The sequence below is a fragment of the Macaca nemestrina genome, chromosome 19, assembly GCF_043159975.1.
Source record: "Macaca nemestrina isolate mMacNem1 chromosome 19, mMacNem.hap1, whole genome shotgun sequence".
Taxonomy (NCBI): Eukaryota; Metazoa; Chordata; class Mammalia; order Primates; family Cercopithecidae; genus Macaca; species Macaca nemestrina.
Genome location: NC_092143.1, coordinates 10,395,773 through 10,414,429, shown reverse-complemented (window position 1 = coordinate 10,414,429; position 18,657 = coordinate 10,395,773). Strand labels below are relative to the sequence as shown.

General features: G+C 38.0%; 1 protein-coding gene across 1 annotated transcript in view; it reads left to right on the top strand.

The window, feature by feature from the left end:
- Nucleotides 1-11,222, top strand: part of LOC105476952 (docking protein 6) — a 445,591-nt gene extending 434,369 nt beyond the window's left edge. The window contains exon 8 of the mRNA XM_011733258.3: nucleotides 3,518-11,222. Within this exon, the coding sequence (XP_011731560.1) occupies nucleotides 3,518-3,657 (140 nt within the window). The 3' untranslated portion in view covers nucleotides 3,658-11,222. The remainder of the gene's footprint in view (nucleotides 1-3,517) is intronic.
- The last annotated feature ends 7,435 nt before the right edge of the window (nucleotides 11,223-18,657 follow it).

Sequence of the window (18,657 nt, the reverse complement as noted above, 5' to 3'; positions counted from 1 at the left end):
ATGTTGTTTCATTTAAATTCTGAAAATACCTTGAGAAACTATATTTTCCCCATGCAGAAAAAATGAGGCTCCAAGGCATGGAAGAACTCAAGTCTGTCTGTTTCAAAAGCCCATGGCAGTGGGGGAGTTTGCACACTGTGCAGGGGAAGTTATTTGTGATTATTGAAGTGATGTGTACAGTTTTATAACTTGCTCTTCTAAGCCCCGTTGGCTGTCTTCTGTGACCCTACATAGCACTGGCTGTATGGATTCTCGATTTGATGTTTATTGTCTGTCTTTGACCATCGTTCAGAACAGCATGTGTACTCTAGAAGTCATGCTTCCATACTTTGTCTTTCCTGTGGAGCCTTGAATTATTTTAATAGATGAGTGTTAATATTAATTGCATGATTGACTTTTTACATCTAAGATTCTAGGATTTAAAAAACCGTGTTAATAGGCAAAGTCTATTTTGAATTTTCAACTTAAGCTTCAGTTCTCAGCCCACAAGTAGTGTGAATTAAAGATGCTTCAGCATTTGTTCTCTTTCAGATATGTCTAAAACTTTAAAAAAATATAACAGGATAAAACCAAGGCCAGGAGCATGATCTTAATATTAGACTTTCTAGCTGTCTTATGCTGATAAATGCCAGTATCTCCAATTACAGAAACTATGAATTATCATGTAGAGTCAATGGTAAGATGAGAAAAAATCATCCAAACTTTTAAGTGCTTTTTCCCATATCAGCTTAGTGTATCAGAACTTTGTCATTTCATCATGCCAAAATGCCACCTCCTTAGGGAGCCTTTGCTGACCTCCCTAGTTGCCAATCCTGCTTGGAGTCTACCATGACATGGTGGCAGCACTTAGCATGGATTAACTCATTGATTTAATACTCAAAAGGATTATAGAAGCTAAGTGCCACTATATCATCCAGAATTTTTAGACAAGGAAACTGAGAAACCAAGAGATGAAGTAATTCCATTAAGATGGGTTACAGGCTAGGAAGTAGCAGAGGCAACATATATACCTGGTATTCTAGCTCCAGAGATCCTACCTCTAACCTCTAACCACTCCCTTAAAACCTCCCCAGCCCCTCCTCTAGAGTCCCCCCTGCTCCTCCCCCTTCCCTAATCCCTTCACTAGCTGCTCCCCTAACTCATCGCCTAGTTCCTCCCCTAACTCCTCCTGCAGCCCCTCCCCTAGTTCCTTTCATGACTGCTTCTTTCCCTAGCCCCTCCATTAGCTCCTCTTTCCCTAGCCCCTACCTTAGCTCCTTCCCTAGTCCCTCTAACTCCTCCCTAAGCCTCACCCCTAGATTCTCCCCTAACTCCTCCCCTAGCCCCACTCCTAGTCTCTCCCTAGCTCCACTCCTAGTCTTTCCCTAACTCCTCCTCTAGCTCCTCCCCATCCCCTCCCGTATCCCTCCCCTAACCCCTCCTCTAGTCTCTCCCTAGTTCTTCCAGTCTCTCCCTAAGTCCTCCCCTAGCTTCTCCCCGAGTCTCATCTCCTTAGCTCCTCCCCTAGTCTCTCGCTACCTCTTCTAACCCCTCCCCTAGTCTCTCCCTAGCCCCTCCCATAACTCCTCCTTTAGCCCCTCCCCTAGTCTATCCCATAACTCCTGCCCAGTCTCTTCCTAGCCCCTTCCCCTGGTCCCACCCCTAACTCCTCTCCTAGCTTCTTCCCTAATCACTACCTTAACCCATCCTTGAACCCTCTGACTCCTCCCCTCCCCTGCCCTGCTTCATTTTTCCTTCGCTATATCATCAGGGTCTTGCTGAAATTAAAAAACTTGATGAGGAGGCTGCTTAAAGAGCTGGGGGAACCGATGAGAAAATGCGGGCATGCGCAACAGCAGGAAGCATCACTACCCTCAGGCCTGCAAGCCAGGCGAGGAGTGCAGGGCAGGATCCTAGGAAAAAGGGAAGGGAGGGACTAGTAGAACCTCCAGGCGCTGTGGGGCAGAAAGCTCTGGAAACTCAGAGGACTGGCTCTGGCAGAGCCAGGGGTGTGGGGCAGGAGGTGCGAGGGAAAAGCCCCTCTTTTTGATCCACTCTTGGTGAGCCTGGTGCGCTTTCCTTGATGTGGGCAGCAACAGAATCCAAGACATCGTGAATCTAAAATAACTTTTTTTTTTAATGCAAGATTTTTCTCCCAGTATTTTGCCGTTTAAGTGTTTCTACCACTAAGTGGTTAAGTGGTTCCGTTTTAATTAGCCTTTTACTACCCAGTTCATGTGCGTTTCCTCCCTGCATACCAAGCTTCCCACACTGAGAGAGTATTTTCCACGTCGCCAAACACACCTGGCAATAAAACAGGCTTAAAGCGAGTGACATTGCCAAGAACAGAGCCACCTGAGGAGCCTGACACAGAGATGGTCGGTGCTCAGCGTTAACAGATTGTCTTCTCTGTGTTCCTCGTCCAAGCGATCGGATAACACACAAATCAGACTCAGCACAGCCCCTTCTTTGGGTAAAACAAACTCTGAAAGAGCGTGACTTACTACATCTATTTTTCTTCTCCCGCTAAGCTCATCCATTAGATACAAATCATTCTCAAGTATGAAGAATAATTGCTGGCTTAAAAAGGATGAGGGGGACAAAAACAAATAAATAAAGATGAGGAAACTACTGGAAAGTTCATCGGAAGCCTTAGTTAGCATGCATGCTTTTCTCTGTACTTTGTTAGCATTCTGAAAAGTTTTCGGTAATCACTTCTGTTTTTGGTTTGCGATAGACTACTTCTCATGGCAGGGGTGCAGCTGAACAACCAAAAGCATAGATAGAATTTTCTTTAAATGCATTTTGTATGGAATTTAACTTTTAGGTCATTTTGGTAACCATCGAGCTTAATTGTTTGGGTTAACCATATCATGAAGTGATTTCAGTGACGTTGACACACACCCGCTAGGATAAGTCAGAATCTCTACCTCTATCATTGTAAAAGCTTTTTTCCTGATAATTGATGGTTACTGGTTAGGGTAAAGCACAGCTTGCCCGTTCCCAGAGATTTTAAGAAAGTGTGTAATTTTCTTGTGTATGCTGAAATTGAGCATAAAGGAAAAGAAAGCAGCTTCTAGGCTCTCCATCAAAAACAGCTTTTTCTGGGGAAAAGCTTTTCTGCTTTTATTTCAAAAGCTGAAGAACAGTAGAAGGTTGAGATTCCCTAGAAAATCTACCTAGCTCTCTGGCATCCAGAATTTTTGGCAAAGTACATTTGGAGGAAATATTGAGCTCTGAATACATTTTAACTCATCAAGAATCAAGGCAACTAAATTGCTCAATTTTTACCAATTTATTTTGAGCTCAATATTGAGGATATGAAAGCTGCTGCCTTGTTTATTGTTCTTAAAAACAGAGAGTGACAGATTGATAGATAGACATCTGATAGATGATAGATGATTGATATAGATGATAGATGATGATAGATGATAGGTACGTAGGTAGGTAGGTAGGTAGGTAGGTAGATAGATAGATAGTCTATCTTTTGTGCTTCTGAATGTGTTTCTCAGTAGAGCTCTCCTTTCTTTCTCTCTAGGTCATGGGTTTGGTTCGTCAAAGATGTCTCGTGCACAGACATTTCCCAGCTACGCCCCAGAACAGAGTGAAGAGGCCCAGCAGCCGTTGTCGCGGTCCAGCAGCTATGGCTTCAGCTACAGCTCCAGCCTCATCCAATGACACACAGAGAGCCGCTGCTGACTAGAGAGACAGTCTGTCCTGGACCTGTCTGTGGGGTCATTGCACCCTCTGCCTCCTGGAAGACCAATTGCAGTACAAATTGAAATGGGTCTGCTCTAGCCCCAGTTCCATTGGAAGGTTAAAAACTGGAGTTCTGCTTCCTTGATTCAGTGGCTAAGTCCTTTATTTATTGAATTTCTTTGGGGGAATCTATGTTTTACATGAATAGAATCCAAATCATATGAACAGTTATTTAAATAAACAAAACTCTTTGGGTCTGACAGTAGCAGAAGCCTCAGCACTGGGAAGAGTTGCCCACGTTGGGGTATGCCTGGGTGGCGGGCACCTCTCATCTCACAGCGCAGTCCTCCCATCTCAGCACAGGGTCTGTCCTTAGACATAGTGGTGACCCTCCACAAGCTCTGTGGCTTTTAAAGTTTTGACAGGGACAAATACAGTAAGCTCTACAAATGACATCATAGCTGCATATAAATAAACCCAGTGACAATTAAAGGAACATGAAATTCAGAACACACTATTAAGCAGGGCCCTGTAGCTCTACTCGTGTGTGTGTGCGTGTGTGTGTGTGTAGACAAATATGGATATTGCTATATCCATCTATATATAACAAGTATATATCAAACATGTGCTGAGGGTGACAGGATATGCTCACTTAAATTGTTGAAAACCATAATTTGGTGCATTACAATTAAGATTGTTATGTTGAATAGCTATTTTAAAAATAATGCTGTAAAAAAAAAAAAGGCTTCTTATTAGCAAAAGTATATGTAATCCAGTCTGTTCCCATGACAAGTGTAAGCAAAAATGTGAGAAGGGGAACATTCGGAAGCAAAAGAACCAGTCTAGCTGTCCTACACGTCATGTCACACACTGTCTTTCTGGTGAGTGTTTCCTTGTTGTTGACAATGTTACTCCCTTTGGCCATCCGCCTGAGCTACGTGAGGAGGTTTCCGTGTGAACACTGATCAGCTTCCATTTAACCTTGAGAGAAAAGAGAGGTTCTAAATGAAAAACTCTTTAGGAAAGAAATAACACACCTAAAAAGAACTCAGCTATTTTGCAATAAAGAGAAGAACAAAATGGGCACAGGATTGTGAATACCAATATTTAAAATGTCATAGATGCTGTTCTCAGAAAACCACTGGGGGCTTATTATTTACTGTGTAACCAGAACTTGCAGGGCTTGATTTTTTCTTTTACTGGACACAGGTTGTCTGAGATTATAAGAAATGGATCAAATATAATTTTCATCATCCCTGACACTGATTACAGACCTACAGTGTTTAAGGGGAGGTAGTGATTTCCACGGAAACTGAAAGAGTTTGGCTAATTCAGGTCAACAAAGATATATTTGCCCTTAATTTTGGAGTTAAGTAAAAATAAAAATTATCCTGCCTGAATCATCTGATGCTTTGTGCCTAAGATGGTTATCTCTCAAATACTCTAGGGCAGGTTTAAAGAACAGTGAACTCGGGTCACGCAAGATGAAAACCCAGCTTTTTTTTTTTTTTTTTTCTTAATAGGAAAAATTTTTTAACTATCCAAATTAGTCTGTTGAAAGGGTGCCTTTTTTGCTAATCTCTGATGAGTGGTCTTTTCATCCCCATCCATAGCTTGACTGCAGACTGACAATTCATTTCAGTGAATTACTACCAAATAAAAGTGGTTCTGGATCCCTCCTAGATAAATGTGCACTTACGGCAACTACCTACGCTCTCCAAATCACTCCACTAGGTATGAAAACCCCATCAAGATACTAATCATAAGAGTTAATGTGGCTGCAAAAAATAATTATCCTAAGCTTTCAGGGATAAAAAGAAAATTACCCAAGTTCTCTGCACTGTGAATTTTGCTGACACAGCAGAGGAGCAGATGACTGGTTCCTACAACTGTACAGCCTCCCTTGAAATCATAGCTTTTGGGGTTAAACACTTGTGAATTTCTTTTGCACATGGCATTTGCTTTTGAAATGTCTTTAGTCAAATACACCAGAGCAACTCCCAGCTGAGACCATTTGAGCACAGTTCCTAGTGGGGCCACATTCAGAGCGAGCCTCTCGCCTGCTCACTCAGTTGAGCTGTTGCTTAGACACCACAAGTTTCTACACGGGACTTATGGGGAACGGCCCTCAGGGGTCCTGGTTCACATCTCAGCTTTATTCATGTGCTGGAAGCACAAACAGCGAGTCCAGGGAGGGATTCTGCTAATTAGAAGAGTCTGCTCTTGCATCTGTTTCTTAGGAGACAAATACCTGCATGTAATTGCTTTCAAGAACTCCATTTGATTCTGATCATTACCAATGACTATAACCGAAGGAGCACCAAAGATCAGGCATAACCTTGGTCCAGTTCATTCTGAAAATGATGTCGTAAAAAGAGAGGGTGTGAGAGAAATCTGCTTCCCAAGTTTTTAACCAGATCTCATCACAATGAGAATAATGCTGTAATCTATCTCATGGTGGAGCTTAATTCTAGCATACTCCTCCAAGTACACTCACACTTGTAGCTGAGTCAAGACTGCTAAATGAACAGATAGGAGAACTTACATTACCCTAATATACTTGACATGAAGCAGTGTTCATTGTAATAAAAATGACAAACAAATAAATCTTCTACCAAAACCAAAGATGGCAAGTCACTGTATCAGTCTCCTGGAACTTCATAAAATCAGTTTCACTGGAGCAACCAGAAGGGTCATGGATACGTACACCACTCGCTTGAGCTCGTAGGTTTTTGACTGGGGATGCCTCTACACTTTGTAAGTCATTTCTCCCTTCAAAAGTTGTATGATATCTGTTAATATGTGTCCTTTTCAATGTGAGGGAGGAATTACTATGAACCAAAGACACCTTTTGGCTCCTTCTGAAAGTGACTCAGTTTGAATTCCATTCAGATTTGTACAGATAAATAGATGGTCGCCATTTCTGCAGCAGGTTGGAAGAGACCAATGATAAAGGAACCCAGTGTAAGGAATAGCAGTTCTGAAAACAGACAAAGCCTAGAGGAGGTATCCATTTCACTGAAAGATTACATGAGGGGACTTATTTTTTATTTCCCAATTTTTTCTTCTGATAATATTAATTAATTACACATGATTGACACATGACATTACACTGAAAATGCAGGAAAGTACAAAACAACTTTGATCCAATAGTTTCCCATTCTGGGGGGGTGGGGGCAGAGGTAGAAAAGCAAACACATCTTTCACTTACGTATTGAACAAACAATAAGCACTCAGAACTAATTTATGTATGCAGGTTGCAAATATGTATGAATCAATAGGTTCCGGCCACTGCCACAATTTGAAATCAATAAAATAAGAAATATATATTTATAGTTGAGGGAAGATGCTGTTTGATAGAGCATGTGAAATCGATGGAAACATGTTTATAAAACATAAACCTCACCTTTTTCACCAAATAGAAACTACAGAACTAGTCCTAGTATCTTGCACAATTCTTCTGTCTTCATTGGGAAATTAGGTTTGAAAATCTTTCATCACCTATAAAATGGTGAACCTCTTATACCGTCTATTCAGTATAGAAACAGTGGACTGATAAATAACTTGACATTGTTAGTAGTAGTTTCTCCAGATCCAGTTTATTGCATGTCCTATCTTTATTGTAGATATTAAAAACACATCATAAAAATTGATGTGTGCCCCTCCTTGTTTGGCCAGTATCTCAGAAAACTTTGTAAAAAAAAGCATGGGGACCTTACTCCCTAGGTTATTTGAGCCATTTACTAAAATTGGCCATTAGTGATACAGTGAAAACAAGCTAAGGAAATGATATTCTCCTAAAAAATTATATTCCAGTTTTGAGTATTATAACAGCACAATAAGTGGGCAGTATACACCTAACGGAACTGAGATGTAGGGCTTTAACAATTCATGTTTTATTTTAAAATATTGAAGACTGTACAAAGTGAAAATTATACATGTTTCTCCAATCCTGTGCTCATGTCTGTAAATAAATACCTTGCAATTTCAAATATTTCAAATTACTTCATCAGTCATTAACTCTATGATCTCCCAAACACAGCGTTCTCAAAATCGATAAAAATTTGCCACTGGATATGCATTAATAGCTGTAACAGTGGGTGACATGCCACACAAATTCAGCTTACGAAATTTATGGAGTGTGTGTTTGTAGACTATGAAATTTATGAAGTGCAGTTTCCCATGGAGAGAATAGAGAGGGAGGATGGCAACTAGTCATGAAGGCAACAATTCAGGTTAAATGCTAAAGAATACAATTAAATGTCCAGAGTAACACTTGGTCTCTACCTTTCTAACATTCTAACCCAAGGCCGGTGTCACGGACTTGGCCCTCTTCCCTGTTGCCTCATACTAAGTACGCAACTTACAGAGGACATATGTTGCTTTATGTCTTAATGTCACTAGAGGAAGACACTACATTCCCAACAAAGATGCATCTTTCGGTTTAGTGCAAAACGTTTAACAAGAAAGAATGTGTAACCAAGTCCCCACAGTCAAATGTGTCTTCAGGAACATGAGAATCACTTTTATATAGCCAACCTCATTTGAATTTTATCATGAACATAAATTGTCGGTGAGACTGGTGGGCAGGGCTGGATCTGTGAGACGAGATCAACACTCTCTGTAAACATATTTTATGTGTTGTGCATTCTCTATAAACATATTTGGAAGATTGCCCACATTTTGTCTGTGGACCTGCCACAAATCCCTACCTTCTTACTCAAGGATGTGAATCCTGTAGCATTTGTGCAATTACGCCAGCAGAGGAGGCACTAGACAGTTTATAGAGTCTTGTGGAAGTTGGGCACATTTTCCAGGCAGGTGGAATGCTAGCTAGATCTAGAAGCACCCTTAAAGGTCATGTAGAATAAAGCCCCACTTTGTGTTTCCCTAAGGAGAAAACTGAACCCCATGGATGTTGTAATTTGTTTAAAGGCAAAGAAGGAGCCAAGAATCGTTCTCATAGTTCCAGGCTCCTGGTCTAGGAATATTTCCTTGGCTCCAAGGCGTCTCCCAGTTTGACGTAGTGGGAGCTGAGAAATGCCACATGGCCTCAATAAATAAATCCTTGTACATTTAAGTGTTTTCCCAGATTTTCAGATGCCTCTACTCTTGCTAAATTCATCACCAACTCTACCAGCAGAGAGGCGTTATGGGGCAATTCATTAGATTTCTGGTAGCTCGTGAATGATTGGTATAAACTTTATTTACTCATATATTGTCATCTAGTTCTTTGAAATTCAATCTTATCCTAAAGTGGTAGTCAAACTAAAAAACATTAAGTAGGTGTTTGTGTTTAGTAGTCCTACTAAGTTATCACAATCACATAGTAATTGATTATAATTTTTGGAATTTCTATCACTTTCTAGCACTTTATGGTGTCATTATTTATGGCATTTGTCACAACTTTGTTGCATAATTGATAACATCAGGGCTACATTTTTTTTCATGTGAGCCTCAAGAAGCTTCCATTATCAACAAAAATTGGGGAAATTACTTTTTTTTAATACCTTATACATTAGGTTTTTCCTGATAAACTTCAGTAGACAATGATTTAAATTAACTGAAGTTTAGATAAATAAGAAATATGTTAAAATTACTAAATATGAAAACCACATTATACTTGTAATTTTCAGACATTTTTCTCCTACTTTAAGATTTAAACATCTTATAAATATTAATGTTTGAAGGAGAGAGGAAAAATACATTTGTAGTAGAAATATTCCCTCTTACAATTCTGTTTAACTAGTAAGTTTGTTTTAAAGTTATCTTCCATGCCTGTTTCCCTAGTCTGAACTCCACATTCCAATTGTCAGAAGAATGAATGGATTTAAATTTTCTAATCATTATTTGGGGCCCATGTTAGCTGTTGAAACAATTAAGTTCCTCACTCTTTCCTGCTATTAGGATGATTTTAGACTGTGAGCATAAAATCAACCCTTTCTGCACTTAAATGAACATCGAATGGAGCAAGGTCTACACCCTCAGCCTGTTGCTGTGCTAATGTTAGGACTGAATTGTTATATTAATTCCCTCAAGAGACCCACAGTCTTAAAAGAGTTGCTTATTATCGGGTATCCGAAATTCAGAAACCCAAAGTCAGGCAAAGGAGGAAACTGAGATAATGATTTTATGTTTTTAAGTCACTGCAGGATTTCTCTCAAAGAAAACATCTGAAAATGGTTGAGAAAGTAGTTCCAGATCATTAACTATTTTACAGAGGGACTGAAAGCCAGGGAAAATAAAGAACAAAAGGATAGTAGTATCTTGATATTAAATATCCATCAGAAATTAACAAAATATAAGTCAATCTGAAATAATAATTTGAAATCAAATTCAGATTCACATGTATAGTGCATAGTTCAAGAAATAATGCTTACTCTTATAAAAATATATATATATGTATCAGTGGGTAGAGTGGGGGAGCTCCAACTTTGTTGTGAACACTGATAACAGAGTACGATTCTTTCCAGTTGTAAGATACTGTATTACTTTAGTTATAGCAAGCAGTGCATAAATGACATCAACAACTCAGGCTGCTCCCTGACATAAAAGCCAGTTCCATCTTTATTGCAGATGACAGGAGACTTTCCAAGACCTGCAGAGGCCCCCTCCACCCCAACCTTAGTGCATGCTGACACACACGCACACATATACACTCACACATACACACACACACATTTTTGGCTTTTGACCCACTCTGTGTGTTCCACTGAAGTTACCTTTTCCTTAATAGATCCACACAGAATTACCCCATCCTGCAAAATCCTTATCCCTATGAATCTCTAAAATATATTAAATAATGTGTTATATATTTGCTTTTTGTAAATCTTTATTTAATTAATTTATATATACTTTGTGAAGTCTTATACTGTACATCATAAAGGGATGTCATTTGTAGTTGGTTCAATATAATGTTTATGATCATTTTGATAAGAAATAACTTTGGACATTAGGCACTTGTTAAGAAAAAAAAACACCCATTATAAATTTGCTTCTGTTGGAAAATACATGATTTGGCATACTTCATTTTTAGTAACAATCTATTCTAGATAAATGATAATTTGGGGACATCTGTACTTAAAAGCTAGCTGAACTATGTTTTGGGATGAGATGCAAAGCAACAGCTGTCCCTGGAACTGAAATGTGAATTTCTGGCAGAACAGAAAATATTATAATAATGAGGCAATAATAAAATTAGGAAATTAAATTATTTTTAAATTTGTCTGTGTGATTTTTCCCCTTGGTAAAAATACATGAAATACATAATTGAAGAATTATCTTCTTCTGAAGTCATAGTTTTTATCTTAACCATCAATAAATAAACCTAATCTATTGTTAACAATGTCTTATTCAGAATTCTAAAAAATTTACGAATGATATTGCTATGAGGTTGTGCACTATTAAAATTTGCTCCATCACTTAAAGGTAAAGCAGTTCAAAACTACTACTTTACATCACAACTTTGCATGATTGAGATTTTGAACAACAAAATTGATGGTTTTACCCACAAGTTATTTAATAAAGCTAACACTGTAATATTACTTGGTTTTCTTATATTTTTGTTGTCATGTGATGAAATGTAACTGTAATTAAACAAAATTCTGACAATCGTATTCTGCTAGTGTTTAAAATGCTACTTATTCCTTCACTTTTTAGCTTGCTATTTTGAAAATAAAGTGAAAGAAGGCCCTTTATTAAATGAAAGGTTACCGATAATTTATTATGTATTTCCAATGTTTTCCTAACTCCATCTTTTAACTGAATTTTTATTAGGTTGACTATGGTTTGAAGGAATTGTTGAATTTAATATTGAAGATGACACTAGAGATTAACACTTTTAGATATCCAGGCTGGGCACGGTGGCTCACATCTGTAATCCCAACACTTTGGGAAGCTGAGGCGAGTGGATCACTTGAGGTCAAGAGTTCGAGACCAGCCTGGCTAACATGGTGAAACCCCGTCTCTACTAAAAATACAAAAATTAGCTGGGCTTGGTGGCAGATGCCTGTAATCCCAGCTACTCAGGAGGCTGAAGCACAAGAATTGCTTGAACCTGGGAGGCGGAGGTTGCAGTAAGCTGAGATCGTGCCACTGCACTCCAGCCTGGGCGACAGAGTGAGACTCAGCCTCGAAGGAAAAAAAAAAAAAGATAACCAGAGAGCTTAAGTGGCTTGCATAATGTCGCACAGCTAGACAACGGCTTTTCCTACAGAACTCTGCTCACTCTCTAATAACAAAAAAGAAAAAGAAAAAAGAAAAAAGAAAAAAAGAACATCATTTGGTAGAGATTTAACTTCAAAAGTGAAATGCATGCAGCTATGACTATCATATCATGCTGTTATCAATGGCTTGTTTTATATTTCAGCCCATAATTAAGTAGCCTTTGTCACTCAGATTTAGACCTGTCTAGAAATACACTTATAGAATCTATTTTTCAAACTTAACCTTTAAATATTAGCTGGGCATTTCTTATGGGTTTACTAGATTAATTTGTTATGAGCATTTTTCCTTTTAGAGAATAATGCTTTTAAAGAGAGTGTGAAGCTCCAATAATATCAGAAATCAAACTGGGTGAGAGAAAAGGAATCAAGCAGTCAGTACTGTTAAAAATGCCCTTCACATGGTGGCGGGCGCTTTTAGTCCCAGCTACTCAGGAGGCTGAGGCAGGAGAATGGTGTGAACCCGGGAGGCGGAGCTTGCAGTGAGCTGAGATCCGGCCACTGCACTCCAGCCTGGGCGACAGAGCGAGACTCCGTCTCAAAAAAAAAAAAAAAAAAAAAAATGCCCTTCAATGGGTAAGTCTGGCCAAATTCATGAACTGAAGAAAGCAATGAAAAATGTATGAGACCTTTCCATTGTATGCAGGCAATAGAAGTTTGAAAAATGTTGGGGAGTGCCAATGACGATGAAATCACCCATTCCTTGTCAATACGGAATGAAATGCAGCATATTCTGAATATGAATTTTCAGTGACACATTTTCATAACGAATTGGTGGTATGAACTTGATGAATTTTCTTTCCTTTTTGTCACTATTAAAATCATGGAGACTATATTTACTTGGGAAAGTGTCTTTAGAAATAATGTAAAGGTTTATATAAGTTTAGAGCTAACATCAAAGAAGGTGTTTAGTAAATATATGTCACAAGGCACAGCCCAGTAGCAATTATGCTATTTTCATAATGTACAAAGAACATCAAATATTTTTACTTCCAGTTTAGTAAAAAAATACATTTTTAGGAGATTTATCTAATTTTAGCATCCATATGGTGAAGTATTAAAATAAATGTTTGAGTAAGAGCTGGATAGAATATCAAAACATTCATAGAAGTATGAATTACACTAATATGTAGGTATCTTTAGGATATTAGCCTGCTGATTTCGTCTGATCGCAAAAGCCAGTTAAGCACTACTTATTGAGTAATTGCTACCACCAAAATATGAGTGAAGGACAAGCAACATCTCCTGATCTTTGCTCTTGGCTCCTTTTAATTCCATTTGATATGCATCAGTGTCAGTGTGGAGCTGCGACAGCAAATGCGTATATGGCTTTCTGTAGGAGACATGAAAATGGATAGAAGTAGAGAATGCAAGAGAGACCATCCTCACTAGCTCCCGGAATTCCTTTCTGAAAGCTATGTCTGAACTTCTGTTTCCTTCTTCCTCCTCCTCCTCCTCCTCTTTCTCTTCCCCAGCAGCCACCCCACCCCACAAATAGGCTACATTTTAATCACAAAAAATATTAGACACACAGTATAACATAACTCCCAAAGTTGTCTGTTATTTGAATTGTATAAATGTTTTAAAGCCTCTTTTAAAAAAAAAAAGAAAATTTATTAGATACCAAAATCTAACATAACTCCAAATGTGTCTGTTGCTATTTGAGTTCTATACATTTTTAAAACCTCATTTTTTAAAAATCCTCTTTTTCCTCTCTTGACACAAACTTGCATATAAGACAAAATACACACTCATTGTTACTTTTTTTTTTTTTTTTTTTTTTTTTTTTTTTTTTTTTTTTTTTTGAGACGGAGTCTCCCAGGCTAGAGTGCAGGGGCATGATCTCGGCTTACTGCAATTTCCACCTTCCAGGTTCAAGCGATTCTCCTGCCTCAGCCTCCCAAGTAGCTAGGACTACAGGCGAGTGCCACCATGCCCAGCTAATATTTTTGTATTTTTAGTAGAGACGGGGTCTCACCATGTTGGCCAAGCTGGTCCCAAACTCCTGACCTCAAATGATCCGCCCACCTTGGCCTCCCAAAGTGCTGGGATTACAGGCATGAGCCACCACTCCCGGCCTCATTGTTACTTTCTATTCATGTGTGAATTACAGAGATCGGTTCTAAATATTCAATACTCTCCGAATATTTGCAAACTTTGGTTATGAGGAAGCCAAAGGGGGAAAATGTTATTCCGAAATTCAATCTTAAAAGCATGAGTTGAATGTTCTAATTACTGGGAATTCAAAAGTGGGTGAGATTTGGTCTCTTCTGTAAGATTTGGCTCACCATCCGGAGAAGTGTATACCTCAAGCCATGAGGTAGGTATACTCAGTCTAATCTTGCTTAATGACTGTCCTTTGAGTACCATTTGACTTAAGAAATTCCTTTCTTGTTCCAATATCTATTAACAGTTATAGATAACCTGCTGTTTTTAGGTAACCTGCTGTTTTTGAGGCTTATGGTTTTTAACAAATCTAAGTACATTTCAAAGAGCCAAATATAGAGCTAGAAATTCATGCTCCCCCCAAAAAAAACAGATTATTAAAACCACTACTCAGAAATAGCCCATTTTACTCACTGTAACTAGTCACTTCACTCTCATCAGAATAATCTAAAGAAAAATGTTACAAGAAATAGATTTAAAATGTTCTACTCAGCTCTCTTCTCCTCCCTCCCTCCTTCTCATTCCTCATATCAGACCCTTTTTCTCAATAGTGAAAAGGGATGGCATTCTAAATTCTAAAATGCATGGATCATCAAGAGATCTGACTAGGAAATGTAACTAAAATGGAATTGTTTTAAGTTTAGAATTTGTAAGTGGGATGAGTAGGCATTTAATGGGAGATAATGTTCATTGCATTCTTAAGACCATGCACGACTTAGACTGATTTGGGGTGACAATTGATATCTCAGGTAAAATCAATGTTACACGTAGTACAAAATGTTCTCTAAATTCATGAACAAAATGTAACTCCATCCTTCATGTGACATTTGTAGTGTCTAACTCTTTAATGAGATGTTAAACACATAGGTATCTCAGAGACACTATACTCCAAGAGATGTTACATTATGGTGTTTTGCCTTGTAAACGATAACATTTTGATGGTATATTTAACCATGTGTTAAGCTTATGGATGGGGCTTGGGACATTATTTTTAATACATAAGAACACTATGATCTCTCATGTAGTTCAGATCATTACCATTGACTGTTTAGTAAAAGAGATCACATTTGACTTTTCTGTTTCTATCTAGACACAATATTCTTCCTGAAGCTTAAATGCCATGTGATTCTTACTGGTCAGTTGTTATTTAAGCTTTTTCTTAACCTGGGAAAGATAGTAACCTGTTTTGGGCAATAGTGGGTTGGTTTGTTCATTTGTTTATCTATACTAATAGAAAATATTCAACACTACTTCCACTAACATGTAGAGAGAAAAGGGGTTCAGCTTTAAGAAATTATTAAATGATCTATTTATAAAAGCTTTTCACTATTTACATATGACCATATGGAGTGAACAAACTATGAGGCAAGTCTGTAGACTTAGGTCTTTATTTCACATTAAAATGACTCTCTCACACATTCTTAAAAAACATTCCACTAACAAATGTCACATAAAAGGCCTCAGGACATATAGGCCTTCTGCCCTCTGTTGTGTTCATCTGTCTTCCTGTTGTGTGTTTTTCTCAGAAGCCTAATATTTAAATATACAGACACAGAACCCTTGACAAAACCATGGAGTCTTCTAATTCTCATTTACCTTTTGTGCAGCTAAACCTTAAAATGAATTAATATTGAACACAGATGAGTGAAACACCACCCTGTGGCTCATATTTCATTTTATTTTAACAAAATTTCCCCCCAAAAAAAGCTTATAAATCTGGTGCTTTAGACTGAGCTCTGTGACAAGTGAGCACCCCCAGCAGTTCATCTTTAGTTTATTTCCAATCGCGCAGACTTGACATATCATCTCCTTGTGGCTTGTGATACAAATTTTCCTTGTTACCTTTTGCCTCTGGACTTGAATATTTGTATAAGGCCTGATGTTGATCCAAGCATAAACAGGGAAACTCAGTATGATCTCCTACTCATCTTCAGATTGATGTCTATACTTTATTTCGTATTTATTTAAAAAATAAATATGTGCTTCATTTTCATTTAAGTATTTTGTCAGCTGGATCATGATTTATAAAGATGAGCCAAAGAGCAACCTAGATGAGAGCAAGTCAGATGGAATGGAGTCCAGCAACAGGAACCCTCGTGCAGTATCAGAAAGTCAGGGCAAAGAGACAGGTCAGAAACCAAGATAAAACAAAATATATGTGTGAAAATGTTTATACATGGAGATTGACTTCTGCCTTCAGTGCCATCATGTTGAGAGCGTGGAAGATGTTGCTGCCATGCTTATAACAAGACAAAGCTGGAAAGCTGAAAATCAATGACTTTTCTTAGACCTATTAGAGAACCAAGGTCCAGAGCAAACTGCCATCCCCAAATCTGAAGATACAGATGCATCCAGAGAGATACGGCAACCAATAGCCATTTATCTGGAGTCAAAGCACTGGAGTCATAAACTAGTCATATGAGCCTTTATATGGTAAGTTGGGTGAATTCTGGCATCTGTTTGTGGACTAGTGTGAGCGAGAAACCCATGGGGGCTGTGCTCTTGAGGCACTCTACACATTCAAGGGCTTTTCCTGTAGGAAACTCCAAGGTTCTTATTATGAGGACCCAAGAGAAATCTCCTCGTGGCTCTGGCAACAGATGGAGAGGCACATCCATTGTGAAATAAGCCATGAACCTTCTTGGTAACAAAGATGGAAAGGACTCTGCCAAACACAATTCCCAAACTTCCTCCCAGCGCCTGAAGTGTCCTTGTTCCACTTAAGGAAAGAGGGTAAATAACCAGTCAACAGGGGGCAGGCTTTCAAAGAAATACATTGGGAATGCTGCAGCCAGGAAAGGGAGTTGAGGATAAGCAAGCAACACCACTGGAGAAGCTCTGTGAATGTCCCAGACACAGACCCACTAAAAGACTGCGATTTCCCTGTAAGATTATAGAGCACTCTCCTTTCCCGCAGCTTAGCACTACACCAACAGGGCTCCAGTAGAATAACAGTGAATTGCAGAGGAAAGAGTTGCAAGACAGAAAGTCTCTCCAAAGAGGAGCACTTAGGGAAGCCTGAAGTCAAGAAGGGGAAAAACATATAAACAAACAAAACAAAGACACTAGAGGCATTTGAAGAAGTATAGCACCTATGGTTTTAACAGACTTTAAACACAGTCTAATAGCTAGTCAGATTAAGGTAAGTCTGCAAGCTAAAGACCTATTTACCTCAGTTCCTATTACATAACACACCAGATCTGGCTTGCAACAAAAAATTCAAAAAGAAAAATTCAAAGAACATCAAAAGGCAAGAAAAGTCATGGTCTGAAGAGATAAAGCAATTATTGGAACCAGATAGAGACATGACACACTTGTCAGAATTATCAGACATGGAATTTATCATTAATATGTTAAGAGCTCTCATGAAAAAAGTAGGCAACAGATGGATAATGTAAGAAGAAAGACGGAAACACTAAGAAGGAATAAAAAAGAAATGCAATAAAAACATAGTAACAGAAAGGAAGGATATCTTCGATGCAATTATCAGTTGACTTGGAACCCCTGAAGGAAGAATCAATGACTTTGAAGCTAGGTCAATAGAAACTTTTCAAACTAAAATTCAAAAAGTGGGAAAAACCCGGAACATTCAAGACTATGGAATAACTGGAGAAGAAGAAAGAATGGAGCAAAAGAATGTTAGAAGTAATAATCTGAGAACTTGCCAAAATTAGTGATAGACACCAACTCAGGTAGCTCAGATAACACTAAATAAAATAAATACCAAAAAAAAGAGGGGAAAAGGAGAGAAACCTAGGTTGACCAATGAAAGATATGCCAAGAGAGAAAATTAAATCATATAAAAACCCCAGTTAAAATCAGAGAACACAGAAAAAGAAGTGAGGATATAAAAGAAAGAACAAGTGCAAGAATAGAAAAGTTACAAACATAGTAGATATAATCCAACTATGTCAATAATCACTTAAATTTGAATAATCTAAATGTACCAATTAGAAGTGGTGGATTTAAACACGCAAAAAAGATGAATGTTAGAAGTGATAGATATCACAATTACCCAATATGATCATTACACATTGTATGCAGGTATCAAAACATCACACGTATCCCCCAAGTATATACAACTATTATATATCCATAACATTTATAAGTAAAAAAAGTAGTGAATTTACAAATGGATGCAACTATACATTGTCTATAAGAAAGGCACATTAAATATAAATGTTTAGATAATTTAAAAGGATAGAGAAAGATGTGAGATGCTAATGTTAATTTTTTAAAAAGCTGAAAGTGGTGTTAATTTCAGAAAAAGTAGACAGAACATGAAAGATTATCAAGAATAAAAGGGACATTACATGTGGTAAAGGGGTAAATTCTCCAAGAAAACCCAACTATTCTGAAAGTATTTGTACTAACAAGAGTATCAAGATACATGAGACAAAAACTAACAAAACTACAAGTAGAAATAGAAAAATTCACTATTATACTTGCAGTCTTTAACAAGACTTGATCACTTGATCTATCAGTACGTGATAGATCAAGAAGAGGGAAAATCAGAAAGATACAGATGATCTGAACAGTGCTATCAATTTGATTTAATGGACATTTGTAGACTATTACACTCAACAACAGA